This window comes from Bubalus kerabau, chromosome 12 (genome assembly GCF_029407905.1).
Source record: "Bubalus kerabau isolate K-KA32 ecotype Philippines breed swamp buffalo chromosome 12, PCC_UOA_SB_1v2, whole genome shotgun sequence".
In the NCBI taxonomy this organism is placed as follows: domain Eukaryota; kingdom Metazoa; phylum Chordata; class Mammalia; order Artiodactyla; family Bovidae; genus Bubalus; species Bubalus kerabau.
Window position 1 is genome coordinate 51,124,974 of NC_073635.1, and position 17,238 is coordinate 51,142,211.

Here is a 17,238-nt window from a genome sequence, read left to right on the forward strand (position 1 = left end):
TGCTATAACTATTTAACTTTGCCTTTTAGTATAAAGACAGCCATAGACAATACAAAGCTAAAACTTCATCTGTGAAACCAGGCAGTGGGCCAGATGTGGCCTGTTGCTGGTGGGCTATAGTAAGACTCCCTATGCTATTGGAATCTGAAAATGACAGGAAAACATCAAAACAATAAATTATCTTTCTTCTCTCTTCCTTCTCTTCACTCAGTTTTTAAAAATTCATTTTCTTCAGGTATAATTGATTTACAACGTTTTATTCTGTCCCCACTCATTTTTTAACCTCATTATTTTTAATGCTTTTTACAATTGAAAAAATAACTTGCTGGAGTTGCACAGCTTACAATGGTGGTAGGTTCAGGCGTCAGATGTAGAGCACACACTTTGGACCTAATTGTACCGTATTGTTTTTACTGTCAGTTATCGATAATGGTTAATGTTATGAATATCATATGCTCATAAATGTAGTATGAATTTTGTTAATATGATGTAACAATACAGAAATGTGAAAAATAGAAAATAAAAATTCTCCAGTAATATCTTAGCCCAGAGATAACCTCTGTTACGTTTTTTATATCCTTTATCACTTTTCAATGCATATATAAATATTTTAAAAACATAATTGAGAATCATATTAATATATACTGACCTAAAACCACTCCAATAATGGGCAGATTTCTGAGTCAGAATATGTAAATCCATTGTATTCTTTTTAAAATGCTTTATAGTGTTGCATTAAGATATGCCATGTTAACTGTATCTCCACTGATGTCTAGAGTTTTTCCAAATTTACATTTGAGTCCTTTTTAATGTATTATTTTTCACATGTAGACTTTTTTTTTTTTTTTTCTAATAGTATGAAGTATTCAGAACAGAAGAAGAGGAAAAAATAAAATCTCAGGGACAAGATGTTACGTCGTCAGTATATTTCATGAAGCAAACAATCAGCAATGCCTGTGGGACAATTGGACTAATCCATGCTATTGCCAACAATAAAGACAAGATGCACTTTGGTAAGCAGATTTTCATTACTGCTCTCTTCCCGCTCCGTAAGTTGTAAGTTAACTTACTGAGCAGTAGGTGGTGCTCTAGTTCTTTCTTCGAAGTAGTAAATAAAGCTTTTCCTCCTTTCTTTTATAATGGGAGTGTACATATTTCCTATTAGGGAAAATATTAATCCTTCTGATTCTGCTGTATTGTTGATAAACAGAGGTGTAAGCCCTGTCATTTACCTTACATTCCTTACTTACCAATGAAAGGGTTTTAACCTGAAAAATAGTTAGCTTGCTTCTAGTATTTTCATGTCTCAGTCTCTTTGAGATACCTGGCCTTTTCAATTTTATCATCTTTAATGTTCCCAGAATCTGGATCAACCTTGAAAAAATTCCTGGAGGAGTCTGCATCAATGAGCCCTGAAGAACGAGCCAGATACCTGGAGAACTATGACGTCGGTACCTTTTTCTGCCTTGCTCTCATTTGTGGGCAAAGTTCTGTGGAATTATAGATTCTGTTTGGGAGTTTGTCTTGAAACTACAGTTTTGAGCAATTAAGGATTTGGTCGTATCCATTAAAAAAGGCCTTTTGTACTTTTCAGGTAACATTATCTGAAATAACCATAAATGTTGATAAATTGTCACTTCTTTTCTATATGCAGAGCTGAATGAGAGAAAAAAGCAGTTTGATTTACAAATTTATAAAATATCTTATAGTTGACCATTCCTTACCATTCCCTTCCTGTGGTAAATATGTGTTTGGCAATACCCTGTGTGTCTTTCACTGGGAATTTGGAACAAGGCTGAAGACCAATGAATGGAAAAAACAAAGGTTTAGTGGCAGATGTCAGAACATTCTCTAGCTATTTTATCAGTATAGTAATATTTTTTCATGTGTGAGGACACAGGCCACATAGTCTAGTTTACAATGATTATACCATATCATAGAATTATTTTAGAGTGGTATTTACATTTATTATATTTGAAATCTACTTTGCTTTTGAAGGCTTTTTACTTTTTACTGACATTATTCAGTGGATTGTACATTCTTTGAAACTGTAAACAGCATTGTGTACAAATTACTTGACTAAAACAATCTGTTATGCAGAGTTTGAGCCCAGTAAATCCATTGATTTGATTATGTTGTTTTAGCATTCTCATATACATTGATTAAGTTACTTTTCTTTAAAAAACCTGCAGATCTCGTGAAACATCTTTATTTTACATAAAAATAAACAACATAAAAGTCACTAGTAATCCCACCAGTGAGAGGTAGCCACCATTAATACTTTTTATAGGGAATATATAAGTATATACACAAAGTTTGATCACACTGTAATACTGTTTTATAACTTGCTTTTTTCACTTATCACAAACGTATTACATACCAGTAAGTATATATTTGACATCATCATTTAATGGCTGCCTAGCTTTCCATTGTGTAGTATTTTATTTAACTAATAAATTATTGTCAGAAGTTTAATATTTTTCCCTCTTTTTTCACCATTTAAAAAATACTGCAAGGTATATCATTGTAGCTAAATCTTTGCAAATATTTGTTATATATGATTATGTAGAGTTATAATTAAATATATAAACTAAAGAAGAAATTGATAAATCAAACAGATTGCATGTTTTTTTAAAGCTTTGATATTATTGCTAAATTGCCATTCATGAAGGTTGTACTTTCACCTGTAATTTACTTCTTTGTCCATTTCTCTTCATCTTTGCTAATAGTGGATATTATAAGAGCATTTTTTTTTCAAGTTCAGGAACCTGAAATCTCTAGCTTCTGATAAATGCATGCTTTTTGCTCCACATTTCTAAAGTGCTGACTGAAGCTGCATGATTAAGCGTAAATAGAGCTAGAGCTGCAGAATAGCATGTAACCTGGAGAAACAGATGAGCTAAGCTTTTTCAGTCTCTATCTGTGAGATGCTTACTTTATTCTAGTCTCAGTTGAATAAAGTGTTAAATGTTAGTTCTAACAGTTAAACAATGTAAATAACCCCCACTTACCACTGGCAATTGCAAATAAGCAGATATTCAGTTTCCTGAGGCTTTGGAGATTTGTGGGTTGGAAAGCAAAGCAATTCATTTGGTTACTCAGAAGTCATTCTTAAATATTTAGTGTTAAACTGTTCCAGAAATCTCCTCCAGTCTGTTTCTTAACAAGACTTTAGATGTTAAAATTTAGCATTGTTGTTTTCATCCAAAAAGTATAATCAAAATATAATCATTTTTTCCTATTAATACTTTATATTCTTATTACAGGCCATTCGAGTTACTCATGAAACCAGTGCCCATGAAGGTCAGACTGAGGTATTTCACATTTTTCAAAACTTTTCTTGCCACGTGTGAGTTTAATCACAGTATTGTTGTATGACACGTAGTTTTGGGAAATTGCTTGGACTTTTTTTTTCCTTTGAGGGCATTTGCTTATGTAAAAGTAGTCACGAAGTAGCCCAAGAATATGTGTTGACCAACCATGAAAATGAACTTCAGTTCAGTTGCTCAGTCGTGTCCGACTCTTTGCGACCCCATGAACTGTAGCATGCCAGGCCTCCCTGTCCATCACCAACTCCCAGAATCCACCCAAACCCATGTCCATTGTGTTGGTGTTGCCACCCAACCATCTCATCCTCTGTTGTCCCCCTCTCCTCCTGCCCTCAATCTTTCCCAGCATCAGGGTCTTTTCAAATGAGTCAGCTCTCTGGATCAGGTGGCCAAAGTATTGGAGTTTCAGCTTCAGCATCAGTCCCTCCAATGAACACCCAGGACTGATCTCCTTTAGGATGGACAGGTTGGATCTCCTTGCAGTCCAAGGGACTCTCAAGAGTCTTCTCCAACACCACAGTTCAAAAGCATCAATTCTCTGGCACTCAGCCATCTTTATAGTCCAACTCTCACATCCATACATGAGTACTGAAAAAACCATAGCTTTGATAAGATGGACCTTTGTCAGCAAAGTAATGTCTCTGCTTTTTAATGTGCTGTCTAGGTTGGTCATAGCTTTTCTTCCAAGGAGCAAGCATCTTTTAATTTCATGGCTGCAGTCACCATCTGCAGTGATTTTGGAGCCCAAAGAAATAAAGTCTGTCACTGTTGCCATTGTTTCCCCATCTATTTGCCATGAAGTGATGGAACTAGATGTCATGATCTTAGGTTTCTGAATGTTGAGTTTTAAGCCAACATTTTCACTCTTTTCTTTCACTTTCATCAAGAGGCTCTTTAGTTCTTCTTCACTTTCTGCCATAAGGATGGTGTCATCTGCATATCTGAGGTTATTGACATTTCTCTCAGCAATCTTGATTCCAGCTTGTGCGTCATCCAGCCTGGCATTTCTCTTGATGTACTCTGCATCATCATGGCTCAGTTTCTGGCATCAGGCTCAGTTTCTGGCAAAAAACTGCAATATTCTCTTTACTTGGGAAGTCTGTTCTGGGCAATGTAATGAACTTTACCATCTCTACTCTGTTAGCTAGTCATTTATTGAGCTAGGTCACCTTTCTGCTTCTTCTCTTGCCCCTTTTTTCACAAGGGTCTCTTTTTCCTGAGGGTTTCCCTCATTCTCTCCTTCCAAACCTCATTCTCCCACTCTTGGGGGAGGTTTATTCGAAGGTTTTTCAGTCAAAATGAATAAAATTTACTTAAAATCATGTAGTGTATTTATAAAACATTTAAGTGTTAACACCAGAGAAGTATAGACTTTCTTCTTTCTTACCCCATGTGTGACTTGGAACCATGCTTTTTCATTTACAAAGATAACATTGCCTCTATACTTTAAAAATACTTAAAAATTACTGATTTAAGAGTACTGAACATACATATTCCCACTATCTTCAAAAAAAATTTTTTTAAAGGAGAAAACAGTTTAATACTATGATATGACTTCAGTTTTTTATAGCTCTGTTAACTGTGAATGTTTATAATAACATAAATAAACATAAACCTAGGAATTTATGTCCCTATAATTATATAATACCTTCTTGGTTGCTCTCAGGTTCTGCTTTCAAAGGTGTGAACCGTTGCTTTTTATTTTTTTAATTTTATTTATTTTTGGCTGTGCCGGGTCTTCATGGCTGTGCGGGCTTTTCTCTAGTTGCAGCAAGTGGGGGAACTGAACCACCAGGAGGCCCCTGAACCATTGTCTTTTTGACTAAGTTTGTGCACACACCCAAAGGGCATGTCCAGGTGATTTTAGCACCAGGTTGGAAATGAATGGAACACTCTGCTTTTTGTATTGCTTTATATGATCTCGTGCTGCAGCCCATGGTGTCGCAAAGACTCAGACATGACTGGACGACTGGAGAACAACAACGATAGTATGTTGAGCATGTTCTTAATCTTCACTGTGCCTTGCCTTTTTGTTTGTAAATTTGTAGTGTTAAAATTAGCAATGTGATGAAGATCAGCATGAAATTATCATAAAATATGAAAACCATTATTTGTAATAAAGCAATTAAATACTTTAATACATGTTTACTTTAAAAGTTGTCTTTACAGTACCCTTTCTTGCCTTCTTTTTGGCCTTTATCCAAATTACGACTTCTAACACCTCCTTTTAGATGATGTTCACATCTTTTTCTCCAGACTGAAACTTCTTGCCTTCTATGGGCTTTTTAATATGACTCTTACTATTTGCATTTTAGCTATTTTCATATTCTTTTTCATTTATTTAAGATGTGTATTTTCTCATATTTCAGCGGCTCTAAAATTATGGCGTATCTTACCATTGATGTCATAATTTACTTGGTGATATTACCTTCTTTAGTGGTACATAAATTGATACATCTTCAAGCCAGTGGTGCCTTATATGCTCTGAAATGTGGTGTCATATCGCCTGACTCTGGCCCTTAGACCTAGAATTGTTGCTGGATTCCTTTGAGTATGCTCCAGAGTACCCAACACCATTCCTGGTGCATAGGCACAACACATATTTATTAATTCTCCAGAATTAACTCAAAACTATCCTTAGTGGTGTAAGAACTACCAAAAAAGGCTAAATCTTGGTCTTCTGTAGTCCCTAAGAAAACCGAACATACTGTTAGCCACTATTCCTCAACAGGGCACTGTTAACATTTTGTGAAGAGTTCAGTTCTTTATCATAGGGGTTCTTTTGTGCATCCCAAGGTAGAATATAGATTATTATATTCTAGTCATTTTATGTCAGTGATTCCCAGTCACTGAGAGAACAAAACTCCCCCCATACCATACATTTCTGAATTTTAGTATCAGCCAGCTTAAAACTCCTGCACCAGGGACAGTTTTTATGATCTTTTATTTCTGGTTCATCTACCATCTGTGGATGTAAGAGTCTTTGACATCTTATTATCTCCATTGCTCTCTATATTCCAGTACACTTTTTTTTTTTGTCAGTTCCTACACAGCACCTCTGTCTTTCCCATTTGTATTTGTTTGATTGGACTGCCATAACAAAATACCATAGACTTGGATGACTTAGCAGGCTTATTCTCTTTTTTTAAAATTAGTTAATTATTATTTTTTAAATTTTTGGTTGCACTGGATCTTCGTTGCTGCTAGTTGCAGCTAGCTGTGGCTTCGCTTGTTGTGAAGCACATGATCTAGGCGCACGGGCTTCAGTAGTTGCAGCTCTCAGGCTTAGTTGCTCTGCGGCTTAGTGGCTCTGTTATCTTGTCCCCTGCGTTGGCAGGTGTATTCTTATCCACTGTACCACCAGGGAAGTCCCGGAAATGTATTTGCTCACTGTTCTGTAGCCTGGAACTCGATGTCAGGGTGCCATCAAGGTTGGTTTCTGGTGGGGCCTCTCTTTCTGCCTTGCAGATGGTACTTTTTCACTGCGTCCTTAAGTGGCTTTTCTTTTTTGTGCACTTGGAGAGAGAAGTCTCTAATGTCTTTTCCTCTTTTCATAAGGATACCAGCTCTATAGGCTTAGGGTCTCATCCTTATGACCTCGTTTAACCTTAATCACTCCTTTAGAAGCCCTGTCTCCAAGCAAAATCACGGGATTAGGGCTTCAGCATATGAATTTCGGGAGAATACCATTCAGTCCCTAACACTATTTTTGTGCTTTGTAAGGGCCCAGTCTTTGTCTGGATATACCTTCCTGTTTGCATAGTTGACACCCTCTCATCCTTTAGGTCTCACCTTAAAAGTCATTTTTCAGATAGGCTTTCTTTCATTACTGTTAAGTATAAGGCCATTTCAGTGAATTTCCTGTCATAAAATCCTTTTGATTTTCTTCTTGGGATTTTAAAGTCTACAATACTTTTTTGTTTGTTTGTTTATTCCATATATTTACTAGAATATGAGTCCCAGGAGAATATGGATCATCTTTGTCATATTTACCTTGAATCTCCAGGATAATGCTTGGTGTATAGAGGCATTTATGAAAAATTGCACAGTATTAAATAAGGAGCACAGGATGTAGATAACTTAGGCAAGATACTTTCCTCAACATAAAATGAAAATAATAGCATCTACCTTATGGAATTGCTGTGCAGATTCATAAACTAATCATATAAAGTACTTAGAATAGTATCTGGTATTTAATGGGCCTTCAATAAATACTGGGTAGTAATTTTATTTTACTAGGCTTTCAGAAAACAAATATGGATGGCAAAGGATGAAGCTGAACAGTAGAGTGAAGCCGGATCAAGGGGTGGCTTGAATTTTATAAACAACGGGGAGTCACCAAAAGTGGTGTGTTTCGTGTTCAGCATATTGAGTTTAAAGTGATTTAACAGGTCACCTATGTAGAAGTTGAATGTGGAATCTAAAGCTCCAGGGAGATACCTGGTGTCTTGTATTGGGTTGGCCAAAAAATTCATTCAGGTTTTTCTGTAACAGCTTATGGAAGAACCTGAACAAACTTTTTGACCAACCCAATATCTTGTCTGGAAGTGTTTAGAACCGTGAGAATTCTACCAAGGGAGAATAGTGTGAACCATAATAAACCCCTAGGGCACCTGAATGTTAAAGGAGTGGGTAGAAGAAGAGCTGGTAATAGCAATGTAATAACAATCGACGTCATTGATACTCTGTTTCAGAACATTTTCATGGGAATGGAGTAGGTAGGAACCTTATCGCTTGCAGAGATTTATAGACTAATCGAGACATCAGTAAAGATGAGCCACCTAAACACAGTGGTCCTTTGAGAAGATAGCCCATAGCATGCAGCCACAGAGTAGTTGTTTACGTGTGTGTTTTTCCCATCCCATCATGATTGTCCAGCAGACTTTGGCTAATCCAAAAATTTGGACAGTAGCCCCACCTCATATATGCTTCATTAGCTTATACTGAAAGTTACTGCTTTCATGTTTCACTTGAGATTGGGAAAATAAAAGAACAACAGTGGGATATGAGATTAAAGTGTTTTTTAAATTGTGAAGAAATATCAGCAGTGCTATAATGGAAATAACTTGCAAGTCAAATGTAAAGGAAAGAAAATAAAAATCCAAAAGAGTATTTTATTTGCCTTCAAACTCCAGTTTTATTTCATAGGTAAAGCAATTTCTAATGTTTGTGGTTTGTCCATATTAATTTAGAAGCCAGCCCAGGTATGAATAGACATCTCCTGATAATTTATTGTTTGTTTAACTTTTCACAAAACAAACAAACAAACAAATTCATTGTATTGCCCAGGAACCTCCATACAAATATATAGTAATATTGAAAAATAATAGAAAATGGCACAGTTGATTTATCTATGTATTTAAATAAACTGGCCAATACGGAAAATGTAGCAAAAATGCTTTTAATATTTGTGTTTATTTCCTTCACATCTTTTCTTAGGTATTTTTTGTTTTAAACAGTTGTGGTCAAACACTTCTGTGGAATTTTTTTCTTAATATTTTATCATGAGTATTTTCTTATTTCATCAAAACCCTCTTTATAAATAATTCCTCATGGCAGTGTACTCTCATGTGAATGAATCATAATTTACTTTCTAGTTTCCTTAACTTTTGATATTTAGATTATTTTCAATTTTTTAAGCTAAAAATATAACTTCACTGAATATCTTTGTTTGTTGTTGTATTCATTCTAGGTCCTCTGTTTAAGGTTATTTCTTGTAAGTAGAATTACCTTGAATCAAAGGGATGAATGTTTTTAAAGTTCTTGTTACATAATGTGAAATTACTGTCTTTCTTTCATTTGATTGACCAAATGATTTGTTTGAGCACCTACTATGCCAAGTATGGTACTAGAAACTATATATACAGAGATAAGTAAGATGCAATTTGTGTCTTCAAGGATCTCTTATTTCAGTGGAGATAGTCTCAAAATTAGCTGTTGCCCATGTTGAATTCTGTTTTTAAGTTTTGGCTTGTTTAATAGAGGGAAATAATATGGTTGATTGCTAAGATCATTTGAAGATCAGTTGTTTTAAAAGTTTCTGAATTTCAACCATGAAATTAAATTGTAAATGTAATTTATTTTGGTTAGTGTTGTCTTAGAAGGTTATTTTCACTATTGGGTAAGCAGTGGGTAAATCCTGATTTTAGGTGTATGTATACACAATTTAGGATAAATTGTGCGCGTCTGTGTTTGTAGTTGGCTTTTTTGGCCCAGTCGGTGCAGACTGTCTGCAATGCAGGGAGACACTGTGTCAAGTTTTATCTTCATTAGATGTTTTTTTTTTTTTTTATGTTACTTTATTTATTTATTTATTTATTTTGGTTTATAGTTTTATTTCTTTTTTTTTTAATTTTTTTAATTTTATTTTATTTATTTATTTATTTTTTAAATTTTATTTTATTTTTAAACTTTACATAATTGCATTAGATGTTTAAGAATTATTTGCCTGACTTCATTTTACTCTGAAGTATAGTTTTTCATTATTTTGATTATGTTAGAGTTACAAAGAGTTCAAGATGTTTACATTTATTTTCCTTTTTTAGGGATTTATTTTCTTTCCTTGACTTTGAAAAAAACTGAAAATATTAGGAAAAAATTGAGTTCTTATATAATGTACAATTTAAATACCTGTTTGTCTTGGGAGAATCAGAAGGGAACAGTAAATGAAATTCTGATGAAAAGTATCATGCATTTTAAGCTGGATAGTTTTGTCAAGAAATCTGAAATTGGATCTTTCTGATCTCTCTTTCCCCTATTTATTTCCCATATCCTATTTTCTTTATTCCATTCAAACATGAACAACTTTATGTCATTCTTAAAATTGAGAAATGCTCTGGAACTTGTAATTTCATACTCTTTTGCCTTTTTCTCTGTTTCTGTTATCATTTTTTCGGTACATCATTCCTAAATAGAAGCCAGTTTAGATTATGTATGGAGTTGAGTGGGAGAGCTAAATTTGAAGGTGGAAGTACAAATTAAAATTAGTCATAGTCGGGGGAAATATTGAAATGGTTCTTTTTTCTGGTCTTTTGTTTTCACGCAGTGGTATTGTGCCTCCATACATGTAATCAGTTCTTCTTTATCTAATATCACTTGAAAATAGACGATGGTTAAATAAATTTGTTATGAAAAGGGTCAGAATGTAGTTACTACTCTGTCCTGTTTACACTTTTTTCCCCTTTCTTTTAGGTTATCAAGTATTTTGTTCAAATGAGTTAAAGTAGTCTGTTTTTCTTTTTTATGCTTTCTGCATCATCATTTTTTCTCCAGTATCAAGGCTTTGGAAATGGAGATATATTACTATTATTACTTTAAGTTCTTTAATGGAGTAGGAAATGGCAAGCCACACCAGTATTCTTGCCTAGAAATTTCCATAGACAGAGGAGCTTGGTGAGCTATAGTCCATGGGGTTGCAAAGAATCGGACATGATTAATCGAGCACAAGTTCTTGTATTGAACTTATATTGAACTTGGTCACTTTATTCTTCCAGACCTGACTAGAAGTAACTCTTCTATTTAAAAACATCTTCAACAATAAAAATAGAGTTGAAGTTGTATTTGAGGATGGGTTTGTATTTCTGTTTGTTTGATTTTAAACCTCAGCTTTGCAAAACAAACGGTTATTTTGAGATTTATTTGTTTTTGTTTGTAGTCAGTGAGAGTCTTATTTGGAGCTACTCTCAAATTGTAAAAAAAAAAAAGAATTTCTGGGACTTGTCTGGTCAGCTTAACTAAGCTTGAGTTTAATGTAATATATATAGGTAATTATATTGATAGGGATTTCTGACATGGAGAATTGTAAATGGAAGTGAGAAAATACAGTTGTTGAACCAGTAAGAGAAACAAATCTCTAAAGAATATCCAGAAATCTGTGGGTATTTTGATGTATTAGATAAGCAAAATGAAGACATTTGCCCTTTTCCGTGGAACAAGTAGTCATATTTTGTGTATAGCCCATGTTTCACTTTGATTTCTTTGCCAACTGAACATGGATACTTTGTAGGAAATTTGCATTTTCTGCATGAATCTGGTTAATCCTATTTTAAATTTGTACCTCAAATTTAGTGTGATTCAATATATTACACTGAAATTTATTCAAGTCTACAGGAATCCCTTTGGAATTAATTTATAATTTTGATTCTAAACTTTTAAAGTTTTATATAAGTGTGTATACCCTTATACACATATGGCCACCTTTATAATTTTACTTATTTTCATGGCATTTGGCAGCCCTAGAGAAGTTCCTAATTTTTTTTCCTTTCCATGTGCCATTTTTTAGACTCAGTGGTGTCTTGAAAGTTTGAAAGGACATGTCCTATCCTGGAAATAACTTAAATTTAATTTCACGATTAAGTACATATTTTATCAACAAGTCAAAAGAGTGATTTAGTAGGTAGGTATTCAGCCAAAAGATTTTCACCATGAGATACCTAGGGTTGCTGGAAACACTGGGAATCACTTTGGGATGTTACAGTATCAGTCATGACTATTCTTGTGTCATTTATGGGTGAATGCAATTAAAATTGCTGACATACATATAATTTTCCAAGTATTCGTCAATCTCATTGCTTTTAAAAGTATGTCTGTCTCCTTATAACCATGGTTGCCATTTATTAAATACATCTTAAGTGGTGGGCATTATACTCAGCACTGTGTGCATCCTGTTCTAATCTTCTCAGTTCTGAAAGTTAGATACTGCCCCATTTTACAGACTGGAAGACTAAAAAATTATTAACTTGCCGAACTCATACAGCTTGTAAGTACTGCCCATGCTCTTAAGGCAACAAAATGTATTGGTGAATCAAAATTGCTCAAAGAAACAAAAACAAAGTGAAGTTTTTAAAATTTTTAGTTTGTCCTAAAAGCAAGGTTTGATACAGCAAATAATTTAATACCACTATGTAATGAATTATAAATGACTGTTGGGCATTGTGCCGAATACTTTGTTCTTTGTTGCCCTTATAGCTAAGTTAGCTCTTAGTCAGTAGTAGATTTTTCCCTATGTTAAACCTAAAAACTTACGCATAAAACACAACCAGTCTTTTGGTAATTATGTTATGTATATTTTGGAAAATAGTCATTAAAGTGTCTACCAACCAATGATCCCTTTATATTTAGGAAATTACATGGTTATAATGATATTTTTCTTAATAACGGGTTGCCCTTTTAAATAGGAAAACATTTTGGGTGTAAGCCAAAAATCTACTTACTTTATTTTAACATTTTAGAATAATTTAGATTTAAGCACTTAAGATAAACTATCAGTTGATTCCTTAATAGAGAATTAATATTAGTCCGACCTTCTGCCCCCTTTGTTAAAAGGTCCATATCATTTCTTCTTAGCATTTATTGCATTTCTAATTCTTTAGTTATTATTAAGTACTTTAAAGAGTAATCTCTTAATTTTTCATACTCACAGAGACATGTATACTAACTGAAGGAAAAGTAATTTGACTTTTTAAATCACACACTCAAAAGAAAGTCTTTTTATTAAAGGCTTGAAATATTTTTTAAGTCTCCATGACATTTCTAATTTTGTGGTTATTAAACAGTTTATAGAGTAATTGACTCATTTTTTTCATATACAAAATGACATATGCATTAACTGTGAAAGGAAAGTAATCTGACCTTTTAAGACCCAGGTTTTTTTTTTTTTTTTCTGAACTAATTATAAGTTTGAACTCCTTATTGCAAAATTCAGACTTAAATTGAAGAAAGTAGGGCAAACCACTAGACCATTCAGGTATGACCTAAATCAAATTCCTTACTATTACACAGTGGGAGTGACAAAGAGATTTAAGGGATTAGATCTGATAGATAGAGTGCCTGAAGAACTATGGACAGAGGTTCGTAACATTGTACAGGAGGCAGTTATCAAGACCATCTCCAAGGAAAAGAAATGCAAAAAGGCATAATGGTTGTCTGAGGAGGGCTTACAAATAGTTGAGAAAAGAAGAGAAGCTAAAGGCAAAGGAGAAAAGGAAAGATATACCCATCTGAATGCAGATTTCCAGAGAATAGCACAGAGAGATAAGAAAGCCTTCCTCAGTGATCAATGCAAGGAAATAGAGGAAAACAATAGAATGGAAAAGACTAGAAGTCTCTTCAAGAAAATTAGAGATACCAGGGAACATTTCATGCACAAATGGGCACAATAAAGGCACATTAAAGGACAGAAATGATATGGACCAAAGAAGCAGAAGATGTTAAGAAGAGGTGGCAAGAATACACAGAACAACTATACAAAAACCTTCAGGACCCAGATAACCACAACGGTGTGATCACTCACCTAGAGCGAGACATCCTGGAATGTGAAGTCAAGTGGGCCTTAGGAAATATCACTATGAAGCTAGTGGAGGTGATGGAATTCCAGTTGAGCTATTTCAAATCCTAAAAGATGATGCTGTGAAAGTGCTGCACTCAGTATGCCAGCAAATTTGGAAAACTCAGCAGTGGCTACAGGACTGGAAAAGGATTGGATTTCGTTCCAACCCCAAAGAAAGGCAATGCCAAAGAATGTTCAGACTACTGCACAATTGCACTCATCTCATACGCTAGCAAAGTAATGCTCAAAAATTCTCTAAGCCAGGCTTTAACAGTATGTGAACTGTGAACTTCCAGATGTTCAACCTGGATTTAGAAAAGGCAGAGGAACCAGAGATCAAATTGCCAACATCCACTGGATCATAGAAAAAGCAAGAGAGTTCCAGAAAAACCTCTACTTCTGCTTTATTGACTACACCAAAGACTTTGATTGTGTGGACCACAACAAACTATGGAAAATTCTTCAAGAGATGGAAATACCAGACCACCTGATCTGCCTCCTGAGAAATCTACATGCAGGTCAGGAAACAATGGTCAGAACTGGACATGGAACAACAGACTGGTGCCAAATTGGGAAAGGAGTACGTCAAGGCTGTATATTGTCACCCTGCTTATTTAACTTCTATGCAAAGTACATCGTGCGAAATGTTGGGCTGGATGAAGCACAAGCTGGAATCAAGATTCCAGGAGAAATATCAGTAATCTCAGATACAACAATGACACCACCCTAATAGCAGAAAGCGAAGAGGAACTAAAGAGCCTCTTGATGAAAGTGAAAGAGGAGAGTGAAAAAGTTTGGCTTAAAACTCAACATTCAAAAACCTAAGATCATGGCATCTGGTCCCATCACTTCATGGCAAATAGATGGGGAAACAGTGGAAACAGCGAGAAGACTTTATTTTCTTGGGTTCCAAAATCACTGCAGTTGGTGACTGCAGCCATGAAATTAAAAGATGCTTGCTCCTTGGAAGAAAAGCTGTGACCAACCTAGACAGCATATTAAAAAGCAGAGACATTACTTTGCCAACAAAGGTCCATCTTGTCAAAGCTATGGTTTTTTCCAGTAGTCATGTATGGATGTAAGAGTTGGACCATAAAGAAAGCTGAGCTCCGAGGAATTTATGCTTTTGAACTGTGGTGTTGGAGAAGACTCTTGAGAGTCCCTTGGACTGCAAGGAGATCCAACCAGTCCATCCTAAAGGAAATCAGTCCTGAATATTCATTGGAAGGACTGATGCTGAAGCTGAAACTCCAATACTTTGGCCACCTGATGTGAAGAGCTGACTCATTTGAAAAGACCCTGATGCTGGGAAAGATTGAAGGCAGGAGAAGAAGGGGGCGACAGAGGATGAGATGGTTGGATGGCATCACTGGCTCGATGGACATGAGTTTGAGCAGGCTCTGGCAGTTCGTGATGGACAGAGAAGCCTTGCATGCTGCAGTCCATGGGGTCCCAAAGAGTAGGACATGACTGAGCCACTGAACTGAACTATAAGTTTGAAAATAGAAAGATTTGAGCCACTGATTGGGAATACAGATAGAGATAGTAATAGGTTTGCCTCTACGAATAAGGTAGTTGGCAGTTGACAGGTGGGTGGATTTGTATGTGATGAAAACACTGAAATGTGAGTCAAGAGTCATGGGTTCTGCCTCTGCCTTTGGTCAGTACTTACCTGCTTTGGGCAAGTCAACTGAGCCCTTGTGCCTCTGAAAAGTGCTAACACGGTCATGATGCTTATGGACTGTATCCAAATAGCTAACTGTAATTTTTTTAAAACTCAGAGGATTTAAGTCATAATCAGAATGGTTAAATTAAAATCTTGAAAGTCTATACCTAATTCATTTATGCAGAAATGGTTTGTTAAACTCAGAGTTCTTTATGAAGAACAAAGCATTTAATTCCTAGGGTTTCTGAAAAGGCTATTCTGGGATTTTCCAAACTGTAATGAAGAGATAGGTTTATATTGCATGGGCAGTGTTATGTATGAAGTCACATTGTACTGTTGCAAACCCCCACAGTAAGCAGAGGGGGCATGGGTTCAGTGTTAATGTTCTGGCAGATATTGATATTATTAATAATTCTAATGAAGTACATAATTTTTAACAATTTCGGATTCCTCTACCAGAGCGGAAAAACTGAGGAAGTGAGTTCTTTATTCAGATGCTCCAGAAAGTGAGCTCTTGATTAAAATCTTCTGAAAGACTCAAGAATAAATTGTCAGTGTCTGATCTTTTCCAATTAGTATGGAAAGGAAATTGGATATTTATTCTGAAGATTCTACTCACAGTTTAAATTTTCATTTTGAAAGCAAAGCTGACTTAGCTGTCAATGCAATTGCTTAAGTAACTAATCAGATTAGATCAGATCAGTCACTCAGTTGTGTCTGACTCTTTGTGACCCCATGAATCGCAGCACACCAGGCCTCCCTGTCCATCACCAACTCCCGGAGTTCACTCAGACTCACGTCCATCGAGTCAGTGATACCATCCAGCCATCTCATCCTCTGTCGTCCCCTTCTCCTCTTGCCCCCAATCCCTCCCAGCATCAGAGTCTTTTCCAATGAGTCAACTCTTCGCATGAGGTGGCCAAAGTACTGGAGTTTCAGCTTTAGCATCATTCCTTACAAAGAAATCCCAGAGCTGATCTCCTTCAGAATGGACTGGCTGGATCTCCTTGCAGTCCAAGGGACTTGCAAGAGTCTTCTCCAACACCACAGTTCAAAAGCATCAATTCTTTGGCGCTCAGCCTTCTTCACAGTCCAACTCTCACATCCGTACATGACCACAGGAAAAACCATAGCCTTAACTAGACGAACCTTTGTTGGCAAAGTAATGTCTCTACTTTTGAATATGCCATCTAGGTTGGTCATAACTTTCCTTCCAAGGAGTAAGTGTCTTTTAATTTCATGGCTGCAGTCACCATCTGTAGTGATTTTGGAGCCCAGAAAAATAGTCTGACACTGTTTCCACTGTTTCCCCATCTATTTCCCATGAAGTGATGGGACCGGATGCCGTGATCTTCGTTTTCTGAATGTTGAGCTTTAAGCCAACTTTTTCACTCTCCACTTTCACTTTCATCAAGAGGCTTTTGAGTTCCTCTTTACTTTCTGCCATAAGGGTGGTGTCATCTGCATATCTGAGGTTATTGATACTTCTCCCGGCAATCTTGATTCCAGCTTGTGTTTCTTCCAGTCCAGCGTTTCTCATGATGTACTCTGCATAGAAGTTAAATAAACAGGGTGACAATATACAGCCTTGATGAACTCCTTTTCCTATTTGGAACCAGTCTGTTGTTCCATGTCCAGTTCTAACTGTTGCTTCCTGACCTGCATACAAATTTCTCAAGAGGCAGATCATACTACAGTGTAAAAGTTGGTGAATATGTCTTTAATCTTTGTAATTCTAAGAGAGAGCCTATGAAGTTTAAGATGCCATAATAGCACTCTTCATATCAAAGTCTTTTCATCTCTTAAAATAATATTACTTGAAAGTCCTTTCTGAATTATAAACTTTTCATTGGAATTGAAAATATTTATGATGTACACTATTATGTCTGTATTATGAGTTAAATTATCTTTATAAA

General features: G+C 35.5%; 1 protein-coding gene across 3 annotated transcripts in view; it reads left to right on the plus strand.

Moving 5' to 3' along the window:
- Positions 1-17,238, plus strand: part of UCHL3 (ubiquitin C-terminal hydrolase L3) — a 48,804-nt gene that overhangs the window by 13,315 nt on the left and 18,251 nt on the right. For all 3 annotated transcript variants that reach the window (XM_055542667.1, XM_055542668.1, XM_055542669.1), the window contains 3 exons: positions 857-1,013; positions 1,362-1,447; positions 3,267-3,314. In XM_055542667.1, the coding sequence (XP_055398642.1) occupies positions 857-1,013; positions 1,362-1,447; positions 3,267-3,314 (291 nt within the window). The remainder of the gene's footprint in view (positions 1-856; positions 1,014-1,361; positions 1,448-3,266; positions 3,315-17,238) is intronic.